Below are 23,562 nucleotides of genomic sequence, written 5' to 3' on the forward strand. Positions count from 1 at the left end.
CGCGAGTCGGTTGCATTCCTCGCGTTCGGGAATGCCAATCGATTTCTTGCTAGACAGGGCCCGTCTCGGACCTCGTCTAGAAGACTATCGAACCAAGGCCACTTCCTTCGAAACAATATCTATAAAACGAGCAATCGTTGACTGATTCCTGGTATGTATCTGCAAAAAATCAGTTGCTCCAGGTACTCTAGGATAACAAAGATAACTTTTCCAACACTGGAGCTAGCAGAGGGCTCGAAATAAATCGTTTCAGATCTTTTCTTTCACAACAGTTGAAATTGATTGCAGAGTATGACATCCGCGAGAAAATTGGAGCCCGGTGATTTTAATACGGCGGATTCCAATCTTCCGGTTGTATCCGCCCCGAAAGCTCAGACTGTGGGGAAACTAATGTCGGCGATCGTCCAGGCGGATCTTGATCACGGTGGGATCGTGATTACTTTCGCCGGCGCGGCGCAAAGAAACAAATAAACGGCGCGCAACGTTTCATCCCGACCGTCCACGGTTTATCGGTTTTCGATGGCGATTCTTCCTGGGGGACCAGAGGCAATTTCGGCGTCCCTCTGTACCGAGGGATACGCACAGTGAAAGGGAAGGGAAGTTTTGCGCCCGTGTTACAATTCCGCTCGAGCATTATCGAAGCGTAACTCGGCGACGCAAGGGGGACTCGACTCGCGCGCGTAACTTGGTTAAAGAACCCCCAGGTCAGTTCGAGCCGAGGGAGATCTCTGCTCTAGATCGGACGCTTAGAGAATAGAGGAGTGGATCGAGAGGACGGAAAACGCGCGCGCGAGGAGCACGCCGGGAACGAAAATTACGCGGTCGCAGCTCGCCAGGCTTTTCTCTAGCAAGTTCCGCGCGAGTTTCGCGAGCCCACCGTGTTTCCATTCACCGGAGAAACTCGTGGGTTCGATGCGCCGCAGAAAAACTGCGACCATTGCTGCGGAAAGTCCGCGTGCTAACAGCACTCCTATCGCTTCTCTGTGTTTACGGACGTTTTTAAGCGTGACGTGGATGCAACCGGTTGGACGGCGGCAAATTGCTTCCGAAAGTCGAACGATTGTTGAAATTGAATGGATGCGGCGAAGAAAAGTGCGCAGTTTTTCCTGCGATCCTCCAACCAGAGGATTCTAAACGTGTCCAAAGTTTCACAAACTTGCATGCAGCCATGAAATTTTTGCTAAAATATTTTTTCCCTGGATGAACCTACCCGAAGATGAACCTACCTAAACACAGACAGCATAGCTATGATTTTCAAGTCCCTGTCATCTGGACAGTTGGCTGGTTCTCTTCGCGGTAAAAGGAAATTCGCCGGAGAAGCAAGAACGAGCACGGAAAAACCGGCGGAAGCGATTACGAATGTCGGCGTGGTCTAGCCTGGTTGCGATACCACGGCGACTTTCGTTCGCCTGATTATAGATAGCGATATATCGTGTGTTCGTGGGAGCGAAAGTCGGGGAAAACCGAATTGGGAACGAAGCGACGGCAAACAGAGTATGTATCGCGGTACGCACCCGCAACGGGAAAAGCTTCTTATCGATTATGTCACGGTGCGCTGAGCGCTTTCTTCGAGGAAGCTGAGCGAGAACAAGGGTGTTGGGTCCTTCTCGCACCCTTTGTCTCGGCCTCTCTTCGGCTTCGGTTACAGTACAACGATTTGTGCACGGTCTTCTGAAACCTGTACCTCGCGAATTACCATTTCGAACGCGACGGCGAACTCGCGGCCACCAGAATTAAAGCCTGGAATCCCTTGGTATCGATTGGAATTTTAGGCCACCGTAATCGAAATTGCATCCCGGTGCAAGAAAACAGCATTTACCGCATTTTTCGGCCTTCTTAGGCAGATCGAAGGAGCATTCTTCTGCGAGACTGCTCGAAAAGATTTCGAGCAAGTTCCGGTTCCCACGCAGGCTTCGCGCGGAGCAGGTGCGCATCGTGATTAAGCGAAAGAAAGAAGGAATCCGGATAACTGCGCGATCGTGTCGCGGCCCCGTCTCTCTTTACCAGCTTTTCTGCTCTTCTTCTTTCACGTTTGTCTCGCCTCGTCCCTCGTCTCATTCGGATCTCGGTCGATTTCGCGACAGGTGTCTCCCTTGTGGAACCGGTCGAGCAAATCGAAAGCGTTTTCCTTCCGAATCGCTCGAGGCCCGATGCCTGGCCTCGGAGATAGCTCGGGTACCCGGACCGATCCATCGAAACGGGTTCGGAGAAAATGACTGTATTAAACTGGGCTAAGCAGCCTACTCTCCGAACTCGAAGAGAATTTCCCTCTGAAGAGGAAGACCTGGGCCTTCCGATGGCCCAGATTACCGGAGAACCTGGGGTTTGCAATCCGATCGAAGCGGCTGTCCAGAATTTCCACGAAAGTTGCTTGGCGATATGAAACTCGAAAAATTTGTTCGATATTACTTACCTTAGGAACCAACGAAACATCCACAGAAACAATAAGCACGGCCATTATTTGAATCAAGGCCAAGCACATTGTAAAGAGAACTTTGCTGCTGTGCGTGTACGTACAACGATTGAGAACGGGTGTTGATAAGAGTAGGTGTCGGACAATTTTTCAATTTTTCGGTTCCTCCGCCACGTGCAAGTTTTATTCTATCGAGAGGAAACGAAATAGAGGGTTGCTAGTCGTTGCGAGCTGGTCCAGCGAACCAGGGATTCGTTGAACTTTCCCCGGCTTGGCAGAGTCTCGCGATGGTGTTCCCGAAGAAGGGTCGACTTTTCTAAGGGGGTATATAGCGTGGGATGCGCGCGCTGTACGTATACGAGAGCAAAGAAACACCAAGGGGAGAAGAGCACCCACCATGGTTATGGAGGAGTCCCGATGGGCACGCCACGGGCCAAGCTAAAGATAGAGACATACTGCAGCTGCAAACACGCAGGGGTGCCAACAGGTCGATACTCCGTAACGCGTTACATCGTTCCATAGCGCCCGGTGCCCGGTGCCCGCTTATCTTGCGCTCTCTTGTCTCTCTGCCAAAGAAACACTTCTCGAAGATGATGTCGGTTCGAGTGCTACGTAGCTGGCCCGCCGTATCCAACCACTGTTTCCATCGCAAAAGAAAACATGCAAACATCGCCGTTTCTACCCTTTACCCGATGAATGTTACCGATACCGCGTGTGTCTCGGATTTCGCGTGCCCCCGAGCAACTGTGCCACCGAACTGTTCGGCAAGATACATGTACCGCCACGCCGCCACGTTAACGACGCGACAGCAAAGTGGTCAAAGTGCCGCGAAGAAGCGGATTTTCAAAGAAACCGCTCCCCGTTCGCCCATTTTCCGCGCGCGACTACTCTCTCCGACGTGAAATGCCGCAAAATGTCCGCTTGCGCACCCGGCCGCGCTAATTAGCGCCCCAGGCTGCCTAGTCGAGGTGTTTAAGTAATGTCGCCTTGGAGCGAGGCCGCTCGACGCGTCCTGCGACGCGACGCGACGCACGGTTGATTGATAGTCGAGAACATTTTTAGAATTATTCACGGAGTCTGGTTCGCTCTGAAACAGCGACAGACGAGTCGACAGTGTTTTTCCCATAGCTGCCGCTGCGATAGTTCGGACGCTCTCGTTCGATTCCCAGAAGACTATACAGGGAACTTCGATGAACGAAGTCTCATGGAAGTCGCTTAATTGATTCGACCAATTTTTGATGGAAACGGCCCACAGTGCAACTCGTCTCGTCTTTGCAAGGCAACGACGTGGTAGTTTGGCCGCGCAGAGTTATAATTAGGCGGTGTGACAGGGCCGTCCCATCGGGCCCGCGAGCCCCCTCTACATTTTTATTCGATGCCACGGTCGTTTTCAATCTCTCGCTCCCCTCGATTGCGCTCGAGCCATCGAACACGACGCGAGCTCAGCGAAATTCTCTCTTCGGAGATTTCACGGCCGCCTCACGACCTTCCGAACCCTCCGCTCTGCGTTGCTCTAATTTACAAGCCCCGCGAACTGGGTCGGGTCTAGGCTGGCAAAAAAGTTTGCTGACTCGCGGCCGAAAACCGGCGATTGCTCGGCAAACGCGTCCGCGGTTCAAGTATCTGCGATATTAGGCCCTAGATGCCTCCGCGAACCCGCCGCGCCGGCGAGCATCGGCGTCGAGGACTTGGAAACAAGGGCTTGGATTCGGAGCAAAGCCTTTGAACAGCCCGAAAGATTAGTCAGTCGTTGCCTTAGGACCGTTCTCGCTTCGGTTAGTGGCTTCGCTTGGCGCTGCAGACGTTCCGGAAAGACTTGGAATGGTTTTTTCTTTCTTTCCTCTTTAGAACGATGCAAGGCAGTGAATATGGCGAAACGCTTAACTCGGTTGCGGAGGAAGCGGGACGATAAGCGTGTCGATCGACCGGCGAGCTTAATTTGGCGAGTCTCGAGCGAGCCGCGTTTTGTCCGTCGATAAATTCCAGCCGCATTGCGGATACGAACGTGTCTTTGCTCCTTCTTGGCGCTTGCATCAGAGAATGACTGCGATAGTTTTAATAGGCGATTGCACTCGATTTTTCTGGTGTCGAGAGATCCGCGATCGGTCATCGTTAGACGAATGTCTGGAGTTTATTGGGTAGCCAACCAAACTCGTTCAAAGTTAGACTAAGATACCAACTTGTTAACACTTTTGTTAAAATTGATCTTTCTTCCCATTAACGACATTGGATAGAGATTTGTTTTAGGGTCTCCATAAGCTTCTAAATCATCCGGGAAATGCAGTCTTTTATTGCCAGTTAGGTCTCGAGAGTTTTACTTCTACCACCAGCCAGGTGCAGGCTGACATTTTACGGGCACCACTTCAGCTGGAACTTCGACTCCATAACTTCCCGCGAAATTAAAATTTTAGAGAAACACGAGCATTTTTACGCTTTACGTTTATAGTGCCGGGTCTCTGGTGCATAGTTTCGCAGTATGGCCACGAGAAAGTCATTAGACGGTCTACACCCTCGCCGTATGTTGACATTTGGTATGATTCAGGCCGTGTGCACCTGGTGCATGTCTGGGTTTTCTCGATGCATCCACTTGGGAATAAACAGAACCATTTTCCAAGTGCATACCGCTGTAATTTGATGTTGCACTTGTGCAATTGTTTTTCAAATTCTCAAATACTCGAAAGAAAGACAGTAAAATATCAGTCCGGGTTGTTTCGAGATTTTCTGAAGTGTTCACAAGGGTTTAAGGATGACTTAGCCATATCAATTACCCCATTCACCTTCGACAAATTCATGCGGGTAGCAGACACCACCGATCTCTCTCGACTCCCAACGTCAACATCGAAGGAGGGATATTCTTTGCCAACCACCACTCTCCGGTTGAAAATCATGAAACCCAGTAACGATTCCGCGTCTATTGGCAGTCGAGTCGAGCGGTCGGAAGGCACAGTAGCTAATTATCGTTCCAGGTAATGCGCCCGTAGTCCAGGCACGCATCTCACGTGTCGCGAGTCACGATGAGCCGGTAACAGATACTGTTATGGTCCGTGCGCGGTGGTTTCGTTCGTTCGGGACGACGGCGACGGCGACGGCAACGACGACGACGGTATTACACTCGGCGAACGAATGTAATTAAGTTATTCTTGGATCGTTGTGCGATAAGTCGTCCGTAACATCCGTTTGAAATGATTGAGCAGAGTTTCATAAATACCCTGGCGCACTCGTCCCTCCTTTTCTAGATCGTCCCCGAGAACTGCATACGATCGTTTTCGTTGTAAACGTTTCTCTTCGACATCGTACAGATGATACGCTCTACAAAGATCCGAAGTCACCGATCAGTATCGGTGTATCTCGAACACCCTGACGAAGCTAGCTGAACTAGCGTGTCTTCAGCCCCCCGATGAAGTTGCAACGCTTTCAAAACGTTGCTAAACTAATTCCACTGTGACAGGACTTCTACTCGGCAGCCTCGACACGGAGAACTGTACGTTTGGTCTAACGCACGTTGGTAGAATCAGTGATGAAATCCGCCCACAGGCTCGATGAAAACGGCACGCCTCGAACTTTTTTCCTGCGAGTCCCGTTTCTCGTTAGGGCATTCGCGAACGGCATTGTCTTCGCGCGATCATTCACGGATCCGTCTTCTTGGCGGGAGTATAGACGCGCGCTGGCAATTCCACCGAGAGAAAATATTTTTCTCCGTGCGCCGCCAGCATTTGCAGAGCTCTCGCGCGACACTTTATGTCTGCGCCCTGGACAAGTGGAATTTTTTATTCCTCCGCCACGCTTTGTTGGCGAAACGGCCAGACAGACGCGCGAGTTTCCCGCTTTGCTCGCGTGCCACCCAAGGATCCTTTGGATCGAAACGATCGTAGTGCTTTCAACCTCCACCTCCCCGACTAGCCGGCGCCACCCTAATCGCGAGATTTTTTCGAATCGTGCCCGTGGTCCTTTCGTTTTCACCGTGTTTTTCGCGTACGCTCACGGCGACGCAGCCAACTCCGGAACTCTTTAATCTTTTCGATTTCGCTAATGCATTGGCTTGCCTAGCTCTGTCTGCTGCGAAAAGGGGGCAGAGCCGGGGATCCAACGAGCACTTACTCCAAGCGCACGAAAACCGACGCACAAAGAAACATCAAAGCCAGTTTTCCTTCGCGCTTGATCGGCGGGAACGTTTTCCTGGATAGATTCCGCGATAGCAGGCAGCGATCAATCTCAATGGTACCCGTATTATGCTGTTCTTCGATTCATGGTCTCTGCGGCAACGCGTTAATTTGATTATTAAAGTCGGACGAGATCGAGGGGGTGGAAACATTCCCCGGTATCGAATGCAACGCAGTTTCGTTGTGAACCAACGCTGGGCCGTCGCAGACAGATAGGATCGATTTTCGCAGTGAAAATTTCTGCATCACCGGGGTGTCCCGTATCACCTCGTTCTCGTTCCAGGAAGATGACGTTCGATGCAGGGAGTCGCGGCGCGTGTAATTAGTAGGCCGCTGCGCGATTAAGGCTAACCGAATCTGTACCCGCGCGGCTTCAATTAGGCGATACCGGGGCGAGACTCGCGCAAATAATTCGCGTGGAAACAAATCTACGAGGGACGAGTTCTTATGGCGCTCGTTAGCCGGGGTTCAATTAGTCTTGTACTCTTCTCGCGTTGTCTCTTCTACGCCGCTTTTCTGTCTGCTCGACAAATTAGCCGATCATCCGTATATATGTAGTAATAAGAAGAATCTTGTTCCGTTTTGTCTCGTTCGCAACGAAACATTAATATGCATCGCTATTGTCAATTCTTATTTAGCACGTCACAGCAACCCGTTGTTCGGGCCGCAGCGTGGATGGTTTTAGCGAAGACAGGGTTTGCACCGAAATAAATTTCCGCGCGGTTTCGCGATGGCCGCGAAGGGCCAGGCTCGGGATCGGGGAGTCCCTTTGTTCCGAGCCACGCTGCGTAACCGCGAGACAAAGCCGAGAGCATGGGGTCCGTGTCCCGGGAGACTAGACACCGAAGGACATACTCCTGACGCGACATGCCTTTTGTCCGATGTGATCGTCGATGAATCGACGATGCTTTTCCTCCAGCCGGTCGCGGCGCGGCGCGGCGCGGCGCCGAACGTTCGCGGTCCGAAGGTTTTCGTTTGACCGCGAAATCCGCGCAGAACAGTATTCCATTCGTTGTAGAAACGCTCTACGGTAGAACACTCTGTACGAGGACGAACGAAATTCGATTCGAATATTTCTAAATCGAATTAAAAGCTCTGTTTCGGGCGACGCGACGTCTCGCGGTGGCCTGAGGGTTCACGGCTCCAGGTGTATCGTTCCGATTCGAGTCCTGAAACAGTTTGCGGCGCGTGCGATTCGATCTCGTGGACGAAAAAGCCACGGGGTTCGCGGTGTAACGCGATCTTTCGACTCGTTATCGAGCTCGTTCCCGTTGCCAGACGGTCTCGTTCCACCCCGTGCACCTTTCGACGAGCTCTCCGCGTCCCAGACCGCACACGGTTCTTTTTCCAGTGCGCACCGCGGGCATTAGTTTTTAGGTCAAGGATTTAGGTGGAGCCGCGCCGCCTGGAAACGCGGCTCGCGCTCGTTTCGATGGAAACGAGGAGGCCTCGGTAAACGAGAAGAACACGGGGGAAACCCTCGAGAGAGAGAGAGAGAGAGAGAGAGAGACCAGAGCTCGGGCTCTGCTGCTGGGTTTTTCGCGGTTTCGAGAAAAACGGAGCGATGCTGGCTTGGTAGCGCGAGCCTATGATAATTGCCGTGCCGCCTCCAGCGACCGCGAAAAGGGTAGGTTGGATCCGTTTTCCCGACGAAACGAGTTTTTACGCTCTCCTCTCGCTACGGTACCGCGAGAACGAGTAATTGCCTGCCGAATAATCGACGCGGGGGAAACCCTTGTTAAACCAGCCACTCGTAATTGCATAGGACCTCGCCGCGCCGGCCAAGTTCCATCGTCTAGTCCCAGAGCTCTGTGGCCTAATTCCATGGGTACGAGGCTCTCGCGACGATACCGTTCCGAACTCGAGTATTTCCGCCACGACCAGAACTTGTCTTACTCCGGGGGACGCTGCGAGACGCTTGGGAGCAGCGGAGGATAGTTTTTCAGAGTCGTAATTGGCTGGAGAAACACGATGCGGTTCGAGCGAGTTGAAGCGGTGGGGACATACGCGATGGTAAGAGGTGAACGGATCGTGACGGTATGGAGAAACTGTTGAGTAATGCTAATTGGTTCTCTCAAGATCCTGTTTGCGGACCAAGAGCGTAATACCCAAGAGCAGAGATTACCCAAGGGTAAAGAGCAAAGATCCTTAGATAAATATCCAAGAGCAACGATCGTTGGATAAATAGCTAACAGGAAATCCTTGCATCGAGAGACAAGACTGGGACGAGATTTCCGGATTTTCTCTTCGAATTGTTACTGGAAGGAGAACTTCCTTCTGAATTGCTCTCAGGGACAATGCTTCGAAAGCAAGTAACATTACGAAGAAAAGAAGAACATCGACTCGCTCGAAATCGTCTACAATTCGAATTAAACCGGGAAAAAATAAATGTTCCAATTCCCAGAACAGTGCGCAAGGTTAAGCCGTAGGTGGGCGTGGCTTATCGGCTCTCGGGAGCCAAGATAATACGCGACAGAGCAATCTCCAGGTCCGAGCACCGTACACGATCGAGCCGATTACAGAACAGACGATAACGAGTAAGTTTTACGACTCAGCCAGCACGATAGAGGGTTGCACCCTTTCCCTGTACCAGTGGGAGGTACAAACGAACGAAGTCTGGATGTCCATCGAAAAACGGGCATAAGCGCCGAAGGAGGAGCAGTCAAGTTCGCGATCGTTGATTGTCCGGGCATGAAAGCAGCCGAAAATGAAATTGTCGTGGAAAAAAGGTTTGTCCTTTGTTCGCGAAGCACGATTCCACGCAGACGCGGTTGTACTCGGAGGCGTGCACGCGTACCGGCACGCTCGAACACGCACCGCGCACAATACGATGCACTGTTCGGGACACGCATTGCTCGGCTCGGACCGGACAGACGGCAGAGGACTATGGAAACCGGCTGCACGATACCACCTCTTCTTTATTCCACGTTCTCGCTTGGCAGTTTCCCTTAGCGTCCGATTCACGCGCGCCGTCGGACGAATCATCGAGTTCCAGATGCCCTGTCACGTGCAGAAACCACCGAGAGACAGGCTCCCGGTTTAATATCGTGGACATGGCTTGCCCTCGGGGGCAATGCCTCGGGGCAACCGATGCTGGAGAAGGAAAACTCGAGGCAGAAATTATCTTGGTCTTTGTAGAGTGCCCTAAGCAGGCGTGGCATCGAGCTAGGGCAGTGATCCGTCGGCAGGTTTATACGTACGAACGATCTGGATCTGGAGCGATTTGAAACCCTACCCTACAGAGATATCTGACCAAGTCTGAAGTTTGTTCCTCTTGAAATCGGATCGAAATCACCGACACGATGATTCACACAGCGTTCCAACTCTGTCTCTGGTATTCCCTGAAACCAAGTTCCAGCAGCATAATTTTTCACCAACGCTCCACGCTTCCCCCATGGAAATCGATGCGTAAAGTCGGAGACACGCGTCGTAGTTTCGCATCGTCCGCGTCGATAAGCGATGGACGAAGCCCGTCCCGTCCGACGACTTTTCGTTCCATGCGACTCTGGTTCCGTCCATCGGGTTCGATCGAGTATGCGAGTCTCGTCCGGGCTCGCGTCCTCGTCGCCGGAAGTGGTGGCGGTCTCCGACAAAAGCGGCGTAGAATCGCTCGTTCCCCCGGCTCTCTTTTCTCTTCCTTGCCTCCTTGCTTTTCCTTCTTCCCGTCCGTCTCGTTCCCCATGCCTCCGTCGTCGTTCCTGCTCCGCGCTTTTCTCTGTCGGTCTTTGACGCGCCATCGCCTCGCCAATGACACAGCAATGGCGACGGTTCAAGGACGAGGGCTTTGCCAGAACTTCTTCTTCTTCTTCTTCTCCTTCCTCCTTCTTCCTCTTCTCTCATTTTTCCCTTCTCCGCTCTTTTTAGTCTCTTGTTTTTCACCGTCGTTATCCGACCGTCGCGGCGCGCGAGATCGACGGTGAAAGTCAATTACCTGGCGCAAGGTGCAGCGTTGCAGTTCCAGCTCTGACCGATGATGCCAACGCACGTTGAAAAAACTACGCGAATTCTTTGCTGCAACGGTCATCGCGCGGCCTTGGAACCATCCGAGTAATGTCTTCGTCGGCGAGGGACGGCGGAACCAATCCCATTTTTATAGACTTTTCTCGTCCAAACGACGACAGATTTTCTTATTCGATATTTTGTCCGTGCGTTTGATAAACTCTCGGGCTGAAAATAGGCCCTAGCGTCCAGAACGGCAAAATAGCAAAGAGAGAATCTAGAGAAAGATCGTAGTGCGTTGGTTTCGCATGCAAAAACGCGATCGAACTTCCGGTGGTAACGGTGAACGTGGCCCGTTGTGCACGCGGCCACTAAAAATCCCAGTCGGTCGCGGGATATATGTACAGGGTGTTCCAGTAGGGGGTCGATGCACCGGCCAGTTCCAAGGACCAAGGTCGAGGTCCGGCAATGGCGGATCGATACGGCGCGCACACACGTTGCACGCGAACGTTCGCGCGAAGCTACGCGAATTTGGTGGTTACGCGATATCGCGAGTGTATGGGCGTGGTCCGCCGTCTGTGTCGCGTTTCTCCGATAATACGAGTCATTTTAACGAAACGGTGCGGCGCGGCGCGGCACGGCGCGGCGGGGAATATCATGCACACACAGACACTTTCGCGTGTCGCGTCACGAAACGTCTGCTGCCCATAAGCCAGGGTCAACGGCCAAGCGGAAAAATTGGCTCTGTCGCTAATTCTAGGACGAAGAGTAACGGCGCAGCGGAAAATGCTGGTCGGACCGTAATCGGCGTCTGCTGCTCGACCGCTACCGTTCGCGGTCGTCGTTGCGACCAGGATAGGGCAATCGGCCAGGATATTGCTGTCCTGCGATACGAAAACAGCGTCGAGAAAACTGTAACGACGTCGAGTTATCGTTCGCGAGGCATGGGGCCATAAGAGCTGGCGTAAGGGCCGCCGTGAAACCGTGGAAACAGAGGGTCGGCCGATCGATAACGCCCCCATAGCAAATATCGTCGAGGGGGTGCGCGCAAGGTGTCCCATGGAACACCGCACCCTCTCTCGTCGAACGCTCCTCGTGAAAAATAAAATCATTCCGGGACGGAGCGGCCGCGTTACGAACTAATGATCGATAACGAACCGGGAACTTCGTTAACGGAGATCCAAGCGGCCGGAACTGACTCGATTCTGCTCCAGTTGCGGCCATCAACGATAAAATGCTTAACGACGAGCCTGGAAACTGTGCACGCTCGTTTCTACGATCTAATCCTCCGCGTCTTCTAGCAATCTCCATCTGCATACTTTGAATGACCCGTTATGGGGTTCCTACGACGGATCAACGGGGAGGAAACCTGACTCGTGAGGATCCTTCGGCAGGTTTTGCGTCGCCCTTGTTGGATATCGACCGGGGAAACGGGAAACATACGTATGTCGGGATCAATACGTCGCTCGACGTTTCCAGATTAATTTTCCTGAACCGTTTCTGGTTCAAAGACGCTATTCTTGGAAATGGAAACTGGGTTTGCCGATGCGGACTACTTATCGATCGCGTAAAAATCCATGGTCGAGAAATATTTAATGAATCGTTCAGCAGCGATAGCACAGTTCGAATCTTCAGCCGTTGTCTTCCAATTGTCTTCGTTAATATCACGGTTCTTCTCGATGTACAATACGATCATCCTAAATTTTTCGACTTTTCTCAAAATTCTGCATGCTTGAACGGTTATTTGTTCTGGACGGATTTAAAGGATTTTTGCGGGCTACCCGGTGAACGGTGAACGAATTAAACCGATAAGCAGTGTTTGCAGCCACGGAAAATATTGTAGTCGGTGCAAGAGCATAGCGCAGGGGTGCTATTCGCGTCTTCGTCGGTCGAGCCTGAACGGGCCGACGCCCTTTGCTCGACGATTACGCGACCGACCGTGTGCCAATGGTTTCACGAGTTCCTCGTTTCCACCCCATGGAGTAGTCGTCCCCATTTAGAACGTGGGCGTGTGCACAAGGGAAACACAGCTAGCTATTTCCCGATCCACAGAAAATATCTTCGGCGTAGGATTAAACCACGGGATCGTTGGACGCGCAGGGCTGGCTACGCAGAAACTCGTTCCAGAAGCCAGGTGTACCGTTGATCGATTGCCGAATTTCCTACTTCCGATCGCGTAAATTAGATACGCAGATGGGACACAATTTCCGAGGGTTCAGCCCTCTTAATTTCCTCGAATCATCGGTCTTTACCATTCACGATCCTATCACCACACTATAATACCGATCTGGGTTACACTCGTGATGTTCTTGTATTTGTACAATTGAAAAGACAGATTACCGTAACCCTTGTTGTTGTAACTCACATGTGTTCAGCTAACAACGGAACAGTTGTTATCCGTCAGTTGTTGGTTTAAAAATTGAAATTGCTACTTCAATAATCTCTAAAAAATCTGTAGCTGTGAAACAGGTCTCTGTGGATTCATAAGACTTTGTACAAAATCGCGGCTAGTTAACGCGTACACATGTCCAGTTTGCTTCTGGTATAAGAAGTTGTCCAATCTCGAAGTAAATCGTGTCTTCGGTCCGGTTCTGATTAAACGACCCGGGAGAACAGGATTGAATGTAGTTTTTCTGCAGTCCAACGATCGTCAGGGTGGCCAGGTAACTTTGGTCGATCGTTAGGCGTGGAACTCGAAAAGTTGGCACGGAGGGAAACGACGAGTCGAACTGTGTTGGCCGACCGGCTCTCTCTCTCTCTCTCTCTCTCTCTCTCTCTCTCTCTCCCTCTCCCTCTCCCTCTCCCTCTCTCCTCGGAGGAGTCGGGAACACACAGACGGTAGTTATTGATCAGAAAGGAGGTCCGAAAGTCGGGAGCAGCTGAGCCACCCTTATCCTTTTCCTAGGTTTCGTGACACTGTGCACGCACGTGGCCGTGTCGCTCGCACCCCATTCATAAGAACCCCCTGCGAATACGAAGGCCACCCCAACCAACACCCCAGGGGCACAGCTGTTGCTACGGGAATCCTACCAATGTTCCCAATTAATCGACCCTTCTTCGAACGACGTCGATCGTTCTCCGTTTTCGCGATCTTTCGCTGGAAACCACACGACACTGGATAGCCCCCTAACCTGCCGATAGCAACCTTTAGCGTTCTGGAAGGGTATCCGCGATGTTTGTTGGAACCTACAGGATCGCGGTGTCTGAAATGTCTTGGGAAGTTCAATTCAGTTGATCCAGGATCAGCATGGTTTAATCGTTGTGGTGTCGGACCATCTGTCAAACGATTCGATGAATTATTTCAGTACCAAACAGTGCTACTTCGATTTATTTAGGCCGTTTCCTATTTCACCAAAGTATCGTCGTTTATGCTCTTCAAAGAATTGTTCTGCTCGTGACTAAACAATTTCTGCCATTTCTTTTTTTGTTGCAGATTTGTCGAAGAATCGTTTCGCCGAGCTGCCCGAGGAAGTCACCGAGTTCCCGTTCCTCGAGAAGCTGCACCTCTACCACAATGCCATAAGAATAATACCGGAGACGGTGTCGTTGCTCCAGTCGTTGAACTACCTCGATCTTAGGTAGGTCCTTGGGTGTGTTCGTCGAGAGAGGATGCGGGCGGCCTGGTAGTTCGATAGTGATTAACGTTTGTCCGCAGTCGAAACCAATTGACGACGCTACCTCGGGAGATATGCAGGCTACCGCTGCAAACGTTACTGATCGCTCACAATAGATTAGCATCGTTGCCGGACGAATTGGGCAGAATGTCGGCGCTGGCCGAGCTGGACGCGGGTTGCAACGAGATCACCAACTTGCCACCTCGGATGGGCGACCTTGCCAGGCTCAGATCGCTCGACCTGAGGAGCAACATGCTCGTGCACCTGCCCATTGGTGAGCCTTAGCTCCCTGCGAATTCCAAAATCATCATACGAGTCATTTCTTTGAACCACTAAATTGTTGAGTGGCTCGGCGAAGTTCGAAACCTTTGGTGAATTCGAATGGTTTCTTTGAAGTAACTTTGCATGGTACCTTCGTCGGTGAACCCCGAAGCGAAGTCTTCCGTGAAACCGAGCAGACACCGAGACGGTTAGGCGTCTCGTTTAGGCGTGCTCGTTTAGGGTCGGAGCCCTCGTTTCGTCGAGCCATCATCGACAGAAGCCGGGTGAACGTTTCTTTAATGCGCGCGGTAGACTCCTTTTTATCCTCTTCTCTCGTGGCGCGTCTGCTTCGATACGTTTGCTCTTTTTCTACAGAGTTTCCACGCTTCATTTGTTTATATATTGATAGACGCCGCGGTGCGGTAACCCTTTCGCGTATGAATGAAAAAATGGGAATGGGAAAATAATTAGACGTTATCGATATTTGACCCTGCTTCCGCTCGGCTGAGTCACGCGTACGATACAGCGATGAGAAAGGGACGCTATTCCGAAGTATAGTACCACTTTAATCATTTTTTATCAAGATTTGACCGAATCTGACAATATTTCATAACGATGGCAGTGTTAGAGAAATAAAGATATGGGTATGAAAGGGTGTTCAGTTAAAAGACCCTGGTGTTGGAACTGTACGAGTGAGTTGCCAAATAGCATTACCATACCAATACGACTGCACCAACCGTGTCAACGGGTTTCCACGCAGAAGAGTGTAATACCTCTTAACAAAGAGAGAGAGAGAGAGAGAGAGAGGGGGGGGGGGGTGAGAGAGCTCGTACAAGTTTGAAACACTTCAGGTTCGCGCGTAAAATCTGCAATACTCAGCGTGGCAAATGTGCTCGCAGAACTGACGTACCTGAGGCTCGTGAAGCTTGATATCAGCGGTAACCGGATATCCGTGCTTCCGAACGAGATGAGGAAGATGAAGAGTCTGGTGGACTTTCGGCTGTCGGATAACCCTTTGACCTCGCCGCCTGCCTCGGTGAGCTAATCCCCGTTAATCTTCGATCGCAAACAACTATTCCTAGAAACTGTCTCGTTCGATTACGAGACGAGGGTAAAATTGAAAAATTGTTTCCAGCTATGCATTCGCGGGCGAACGCACATCTTCAAGTATCTGGAGAGACAGGCGGCGAAGCACGAAAGGGCCAGAGGCGGTCGTGGGAGGAGGACACCCTTGGACGTGAGAGGCCACGCAACATTGGACACAAGGTCCCACAGACGGCACAACGTCGACAGCGGATACAGCACCAGCGATGGCGTCGACAAACGATGGTCCCAAGAAATTCACAGCGCGGTTAGTCTCCTTGCCCTTGTTCTGGCCCTTTCCCTCACTCTACGCTTTTTCTCCCGGCTGTACCGCATGCTGTCTGGCTGCTGGGAGTCCTCGGATCCTTTAGACACCCTAGACCCGGCGTAGAAACCTCCGTCCTGTTTGGGGGACTAGGGATTCGAGCTTTCGTTGTGGGACCAGGACCTTGGGACCTTGTCCTCGGCATTTCCCTTGGTCCAAACTTCTTCTTAAAGCTGTGGCATATGCTACTTGGCGGCTGGGACCATTAGATCCCCTGCATGTCCTATAGATACCTTTGATCGAGCATAAAACTTCTGGGGGACCGGAAATTTGCTCCGGTTACTGTGTATTATACTCGTACATACTCCGGCAACCGAACATGTAGAAACAACAAACAGAGATACACTGAAATAAATCGCACACAGCAAACACACACGATGTCGACGATTTCTCGTAGTACCTCCTGCTGGACACGTTTTTGCGCGCAGGTGCACGACGGCGAGATTCGAGGCCTGTGGCGGCAAGAATGCTCGCCCCTTTCGATCACTCTGCCACACGAGCACGCGGTGGTGAACGGATCTTGCAGCGGCACCTCGACGCCGAGCACCATCTCACCTGGCGAGCACACGTCCCTCGAAGATGAACTTGGCAAGGTAGGCGCCTCTGTCTCGAACTGGTCGGTTGCAAACGAATCTTTACAATCTGGCCTCTCGTCTAATCGCAAAACTGTTCCCACGCGGTCGTCCAATACCCACACGATGCCGCAAAAACTGGCTGAGTAATCGCTTTAAAGGATGCCACGCCGATCGCTTCGACCCCGACATATATTGTCAACGAGTAACCTAATAGCTTTTCCTTATAACTGGACTGCGGATTTTATCTCTTGAGTCGATCCATTGCAAACGCTCCTTTATCTCGCGGTTGATGCAGACAATTTTTATCGTCCAGAAATTCGTCCAGGATCGTAGCTCCGTGCTCCGGGCCGGCCCGTATGATACAACGTCTATATTTAGCGATCGAATAGAAACCCTGCCCCTTGGAAATGATATCTGCCTTGTCGCGGCGCGTTTGGCCGTCGTTCAAGCCTCGTTGAACGACCTTAACCCATTGAAAGAACCCGCGTCGTGTGTCGGATTGACGGCGACAGTCGAACACAACGTGCTTTTGCTTGCGGCGTCTGTCCACCTTTTCTATACGGTGCTCTTTCCGCGCGTTGTCCGCAGGCGATGATACTGCACGATCAATTGGAGAAGAGGAGGCTGGAGAGGAGCACCTCGGAGAACGGCGCCGACGTCAGAAGACCGATGACCTCTGGCCTCTACCACGCGTCAATTACGCCGCCAGGGTAAGCTAGCGAACCGTTCATAAACCGACGAGAGACACGGCGCGCACGTTGCTTGTTTCTCTATCCGCTGATAATCGCTCTGACCGTTCGACGATTCCTTCTTACAGGCCCCTCGAAACCGCTCATTTGAGCCAGGCGCAGTCCAGCACCGCGAACACGCCGTCGGTTCAATCTCTGCAAACCTCCGCTGCGAACTCTACCTCTTTGCTGAACGGGGACGAGAAGAGGCCTCTGAATCATATTCAGACCTACAGGTATGGATCTTTGGTTTCTTCCCCCCCCCCCCCCCACCCCCACCCCACCACCGAGGGCGATACTCTCCTCCCGAGGGCGATTTAATCTTGTGGCAAAGTAGAACAAATGACGTGATCGAACGATGATCTTTCAGGGAGTACAAAGAGGCCCTGCGACAACAAAGGGCCAGCGAGGGCCCAAGTGTCTACAGGCCCCGAGAACAGGTTACACCACCCGGAAATGAATCTCAGAGCAACGAGACAGACTCCAGCAACAACAAGGACGGAGTGGCCCTCACCGGTAAGCAGATCTTCAATGAGGAGAACGCTACCAAAAGACCGGTGCAGAAGGTGACGCCTTCGCGTATCAACTATCAAAACACGCCGATCATCAATGGTAGTAACAACGAGTACAACAATAAGAATGGAAAGTACCATGAGCAGCCGTACAAGAAGCCTAATTCGCCGATCAAGACCTCGACGAGCATCTTATCTTCGGGCGCTAGCCCTGGACACACTCCTAGACTAGTCAAGACTGCTGTTGGTTATGTCGAAGGTGAGCATTTGGTATTTGTGGAAGGTGAGAATATACGCGTCAACGATGATCGCGTGTTAAATACATTTCTGACGATGTGCTTCAGGTAACAAGAGTCCGAGCAGAAACGGTGGAAGCCCAAAGTCCCCTAGATCGGTCACCTGGAACAGCAACGTGCCGGAGAAGTACTCGTTTACCATGAGAAGGGAGTTCGAGCGTGCCAAGGAAGAGGCTGACTTGATAGAGCAGCTCAGGAACGTGAGTGTCAACCCCGTAACGCTGCACTGTCCAAGAATCTTTAGTAATTTGTCAAGTATAGCCACTAATTTCTAGTGGCGCCTTAGAGCCACCAATCGAGTGCTCTTTTTGCTAGACAATGTTGGACAGCTACCGTTCCTATCTAAAAGACCCGTTGTCCAAGTCTCTGATCATTTCCAGCACATAGAGACGAGGTTGAAGATGGCGTTACCGGAGGATCTCGCCCCAGCGTTAACGGATGGTGTGGTTCTCTGTCACCTGGCGAACCATGTGAGACCTAGATCGGTCGCCAGCATCCACGTTCCTTCTCCAGCAGTGGTAAGCGATACGCGAATCATCTTGTCTCCACCTGAACATTTTTATGGTCGCAGACTCTATCGATTTTTTTGGATTTGCAGCCGAAGCTGACGATGGCGAGATGCAGGCGCAACGTGGACAACTTCCTGGAGGCTTGTCGCAAGATCGGCGTGGACGAGGTAAGCAGACACGCTCCTGTCTCCTGATCCTTCTCCCGAGATTCTCCGCGCTTGTCTGTCGCTGTTAGATGTTTTCTTCGTCTTTCCCGACGCACTTCTCAGCGGTAATGCTCGCTCATCGAGAAGGGCGCGCGAGCCTCGAAACGAACGAGTACTCGCCAGAGCGACGTAGTCTGACGACGGTACGTTTGTCCATGATGTTTCCAACAACTACTAGTCAGTCCCCGAGAGCTCGGTTGAGTCGGATGTCGCGCTTATAGTCCCCGGGTCGCGCTGTTTCGCTGTTCGAGGAAAGGATCGCGGGGGAACAGAGACGCTGAAGAGTAGTGTTGCATGCGCCTAGACCTCGTAACTCGCTTGTCTGTCGCTGGAGAACGCTGTGGACGCGGCTCCCGAGAGTTTTCTACCCTGATCGCTCCTCCCCGATCGATCCTGCCCGATCGTTCTCTCTTCTTTAACGTGATCGCACGCACACCCGGTCGATTCGAACGATCTTCGTATTCTGTCGAGTAGTCCGGATGGTCGGAGCAAGGTGTCGCTTCAGCAGGAGAAACAGGGAGAAGGGGCTAGGGAGAGCAGGGCGCGCAACACTGCTTACCACCACTAAAAGTCGCCCTTTCAGGGGATGATGCTAAAGACAACGGGGAACGAAAGTTTATCAATCGAATACCGAGCTTCGTAGTACACTTGTAAGAACACTAAAATCGTCGAATCTCCATTCTACACACTAAAAAGAGAGAGAGAGAGAGAGAGAGAGAGAGAGAGAGAGAGAGAGAGAGAGAGAGAGAGAGAGAGAGAGAGAGAGAGAGAGAAGAGAGAGAGAGAGAGAGAGAGAGAGAGAGAGAGAGAGAGAGAGAGAGAGAGAGAGAGAGAGAGAGAGAGAGAGAGAGAGAGAGAGAGAGAGAGAGAGAGAGAGAGAGAGAGAGAGAGAGAGAGAGAGAGAGAGAGAGAGAGAGAGAGAGAGAGAGAGAGAGCGTACCCTTTGAAACTTGTCAAGACCTGTCTTCAGGCGTCACTGTACAGCATTTTGCCATGGTCATTGGTCAGAGAACGAAACCTCCTGTTCAGTGATAGTCTTGCTTGCTTTTGGCTCTCGTGGAACGTTGTTTCTCGCATCATCCCGTAAAAGCGTGACCCGTGTGGCGGAGCAGCGTGCGCTCGGAGGGAGGCGACGACCGAGCGTGTCGGCGAGGTAGAGATTGGGACTGAGTAGTATCGTTGTTGGTGTTGCAGGAGGTGTTATTGGACGCGGACGCAATCATGGACGTGGGTTACATGGACGCGTACGGGCTGGAGGCTCTGGCGCGTCTCGTCTCCGCTCTCCTCCTTCTCCGCGACGAAGGAGCGAACGATACCGAAGAGTCGGCCGCAGGTTCACCCCGTACGATTCAGGATCGCGTTCTGTCCGCGATGCTTCTCGCCACATTCCTAGCCACCCTCGTTCTGCTCTATCTTTTCCCGATTCCCGACTAAGAGAAAGCGAACGAACAAAATGAGAAAATTCGAAAAAAAAAGAGCGACGAAAGACGAGAACGCCAGAGCGCGAAACGATGGATCGACGCTCGCAGGGGAGCATAGAGCACGATCGAAGATGGGATAGAGAACTCTCCGATGCGTAGCGAGCCGTGACCCGACTGCTCGGGCTTTCGCCCCTTCGGCGAAGTCCATCGTCGCCGAGCCGTCGAATCGCTCGATCAGACTGCCGCGCGATACTCTTCCTGCCTCGTCCGCCATTTTAGTACCTTTAGACGCGCGTAAGGCTCGGTATTCTAGTTTCTTCCTTTTTCCATTGCGTTGTTGTTCCTCCTTCGTCTTTCGTTCGCGTTCCGTTCGCTTCGAGCAGAGGACTGAGTGTCGCGCAGAAGTACCCGCTGGCATCGGTGCCGACCTCGGTATCACCCAGGCCTCTTCAACCCTTGGACTATATGGCATCTTCCTAGACTTTGTCATTCATTTATTCAGATTTCGCGCAATCTTTGTGATCCGTTCAACCCAACAGCAGTCTTTACCATTTCACTCGCTGTAAGGTGAAAGAACACCAGGTTTATTAACCTGCCGATTAGAAATCAGGTTGAACGAAGCTTCCAACATCTTGTGTCAAAATCGACTCCGGCATCGTAGTCCGAGGGTTAATTCAGGCACGAACAAATAGTCAGGAGCCTCGGTGATCGTCGGCAACTCTTCATCGTGGTCGAAAGGGTCTTGTTCTCCTAGCTCAGGCATGGGCTGTAGAGATTGCTTCTTCGAGAACAACGAAACCACACGCCTGCTTACGCTGTCCTTTCCTCTCTTGACAGCCACACCCGTTCCATCTAAAAGAAACATTTCTTGGCATTAATTGACGAGAAAATCCCTTGTTTCGTCGACGTTACCCCATGGCCCCGGGGGCAGTCTACTTCCACGCCAGGGCAAACAGCGGTTTCACCGCCCCATGCCTGGGCTCTTTCGGCTATCGACTCGCTACCGAATCGAGGTACCAATCGAACGGTGGACCGCTAGCTTCGCTTGTTCACTCCGGTTTGGTTCGCGCTATCGTTTCGTAAAAGCCGCTGTTTCGATAGATGCCTCGAGGCTGGCGCGGCGCGGCGCCGCGCGGCGCCCAAGTACTACTCGATAGACCCTAAGTGTGTCAGCAGGCAGCTTGATCGTACATTTAGCCCGCCTAGTTGTAGGAACCGCTACGTAGTGCGTAGGTTGGATAAGCGTATCTGCTCGATAAGGGACCTCCGACAGGGGCTCCGGCTACTTTCGCCGAGGCCTCCGTTCGGTCCTCGCGACGGACAACAATACAGAATCAAAGAACGCATAGAATCAAAGATCGATCGGCACCAGTCGAAGGGGAGGGAAGAGAGGGTGGATGGGACTGTGCCCCTCGAATCTCTCGAGTATGATAATAGTATTTTTCCTAGAATAGAAACGGCGGAACCGGGTGTCCATCGTCGATTGTCGCAAATTTGTTCATGTCGGTTTGAAAACCGCAATCAGGACATACGAATGGCCGAAGAATCGAATGGAATTTTTGAGTAGATGGTACCCGCAGCGTACATCCCAGTTCAAGCAGAGAAAGAGAGAATGATATGGATGGTAGTATTTTTTTAAACGTTCGACCAATGAAATCGCCTACGGCTGGCTCTTTCAGAATTGATGGGTCTGTGATAGGTAGCCTTCGAGTACTACAGAATTCGCAACAAGGTGCTAGAAATCTCTTTCTGTTTCGAGAGTTTCCTATTTTGGTACGTAGACGTTTAACGCACAGCTCGATCTTCGGACGGCCTCTTCGTTCCATCGTTGTTTGCGAATCGAGTCCCTTTCGTTTCGAGGCTGAGGATCCCTCGAATCGACCTTTGCCACTGTCAGTCGCGCGTCGATTTATGGGATTCGCCAGCCTTCTTTTTTCTTCTTTTCTCCCCGGTCCGTTCAGTTTCGGAACGTCAACGAACGAACGACAACCATTCGCGCGCTTCACCGGCCAAGCAATTCGGTCGTAGCCTAAGATGTTCTACATATTTTCATATAAACGTCGGTACGAAGGGAAAGAGAAACTGAGAGTATAGTGGACAAAGTACGTGTATATCGTTTAGAGAGCATACACGCGTATATCGTATTCTACGTATGCACATAATATATTTGTACGGTAAGGGACATTGCCTATGGGCAAGGATTTTCATAGGAACGAGTCTTCGAGTCGCGAGAACCAATTGCTTCCGGATTTCGTTCGAATTCAGAATCTCGGGCGCAGCGTGGTTCACACCGGAGCTGGACCAACATAATATCCGAACGAACAAATTATTCGAGACTGCAACTTTCCATCATCGATTAATAGATATCTATTCTCCAAAGATTTCGTGAATCGAACGCCGCGAATTCATCTGCACGTTTCGCGAAAGTACAGTGCCAAACGTTGCTCCAATCTTCCCGAGAAACGCACAACAGAATTTCCCCATAAAACGAACGGCTTTTCTCGCATTACGGTCTACAGAACGGCTCTGCTCGTAGCCATTTTTCAAGGCGTTCCATCATCCTTTTGTATAAGAATCTCCTTGTATCTCGAATTTATCGTAACTGTACGCGTATTCGCTGTCGAGATAACGAGCGCGCCAACTTATGGTCGTTCTCACTACGGTGAGCTGTATCTTCCAAGGAATTCCGCGCGCCGCTTCGATCGAGACAAGTTCGAATTTTCGCTTTTGTACACGCGTTTCGCGTCGATCGGCGACAGAATCGTTGGTCCGCTTCTAGTCCTCGGTATTAATTCTATAATCGTAAGTGTTATCGATCCTCGGTTCTAGTCAGCTGATTTAGTTTCTTCGGTTTTTGCGCTTCAGGGGGCGTTCTTACGAGCACTTTCTAACTCTGGGATTTCCCTCCCAGGAAAAGTACTACACCTTTCATCGTCAAACTTGACAGGCCCTTTCGCCTATATTTCATCGGCATTCTGAAATTTGTCGTTGTTCGCAAAGGAACAATTAAGGTCAAAATTAGACTTGCGAGACAAGCGTAACACGGTTCGCGCACCTCCGTCTCGACGCTTAGCTCGTTACTTAATCTCTTGTTTAGTTTGCCCCGTGTTCCTCGTCTCTTCCGCTTACTTCCGTCGCATCGACGTCGTCGTAAATCGACTGTTTCGAGCGCTGACGGGTTCCCGTGGTTTCCGCATCAGTATTACATACTTCGATCAGGATCGAAGAGGACGCTCGTCAGCGCCTCGGATCGAATCGCAACCGTAAGACTGGATCTACACAATAATTTTTATCAATTCGTCTATCTTGACGACGTTCCCGCTGCAACTCTGCCGGCGGCTCTCCTCTTTGTTTTAGTATATCGTTTGTTTCACTTTTATTATTCCTCTTTTCGACGATTAGTTTTGTCGCTTCCGTTTTTGTTTTTTAGAGGCTGCATCGTCGATTCTACTCTCGTGTACGTGATAGTAGATGAGACGCGTGATAACGAGACCGAACAGGAGAAAATCATTCCGTTGCA

The 23,562-nt window shown here is 51.4% G+C and overlaps 1 protein-coding gene across 3 annotated transcripts in view; it reads left to right on the forward strand.

The window, feature by feature from the left end:
* Nucleotides 1-23,562, forward strand: part of Lrch (Leucine-rich-repeats and calponin homology domain protein) — a 30,434-nt gene that overhangs the window by 3,338 nt on the left and 3,534 nt on the right. Inside the window, exons 1-13 of one of the 3 annotated variants that reach the window (XM_076802947.1) lie at nucleotides 1,311-1,494; nucleotides 13,946-14,090; nucleotides 14,168-14,400; nucleotides 15,287-15,423; nucleotides 15,523-15,738; nucleotides 16,224-16,388; nucleotides 16,959-17,080; nucleotides 17,188-17,334; nucleotides 17,469-17,869; nucleotides 17,955-18,106; nucleotides 18,287-18,424; nucleotides 18,505-18,582; nucleotides 19,816-20,260. In XM_076802947.1, the coding sequence (XP_076659062.1) occupies nucleotides 14,274-14,400; nucleotides 15,287-15,423; nucleotides 15,523-15,738; nucleotides 16,224-16,388; nucleotides 16,959-17,080; nucleotides 17,188-17,334; nucleotides 17,469-17,869; nucleotides 17,955-18,106; nucleotides 18,287-18,424; nucleotides 18,505-18,582; nucleotides 19,816-20,055 (1,923 nt within the window). In that variant the 5' untranslated portion in view covers nucleotides 1,311-1,494; nucleotides 13,946-14,090; nucleotides 14,168-14,273 and the 3' untranslated portion in view covers nucleotides 20,056-20,260. Of the gene's footprint in view, nucleotides 1-1,310; nucleotides 1,495-13,945; nucleotides 14,091-14,167; nucleotides 14,401-15,286; nucleotides 15,424-15,522; nucleotides 15,739-16,223; nucleotides 16,389-16,958; nucleotides 17,081-17,187; nucleotides 17,335-17,468; nucleotides 17,870-17,954; nucleotides 18,107-18,286; nucleotides 18,425-18,504; nucleotides 18,583-19,815; nucleotides 20,261-23,562 lie in introns of those variants that run through there. The other 2 variants (XM_076802945.1, XM_076802946.1) reach the window with 2 other exon arrangements.

The sequence above is a fragment of the Halictus rubicundus genome, chromosome 17 (assembly GCF_050948215.1).
Source record: "Halictus rubicundus isolate RS-2024b chromosome 17, iyHalRubi1_principal, whole genome shotgun sequence".
NCBI lineage: Eukaryota > Metazoa > Arthropoda > Insecta > Hymenoptera > Halictidae > Halictus > Halictus rubicundus.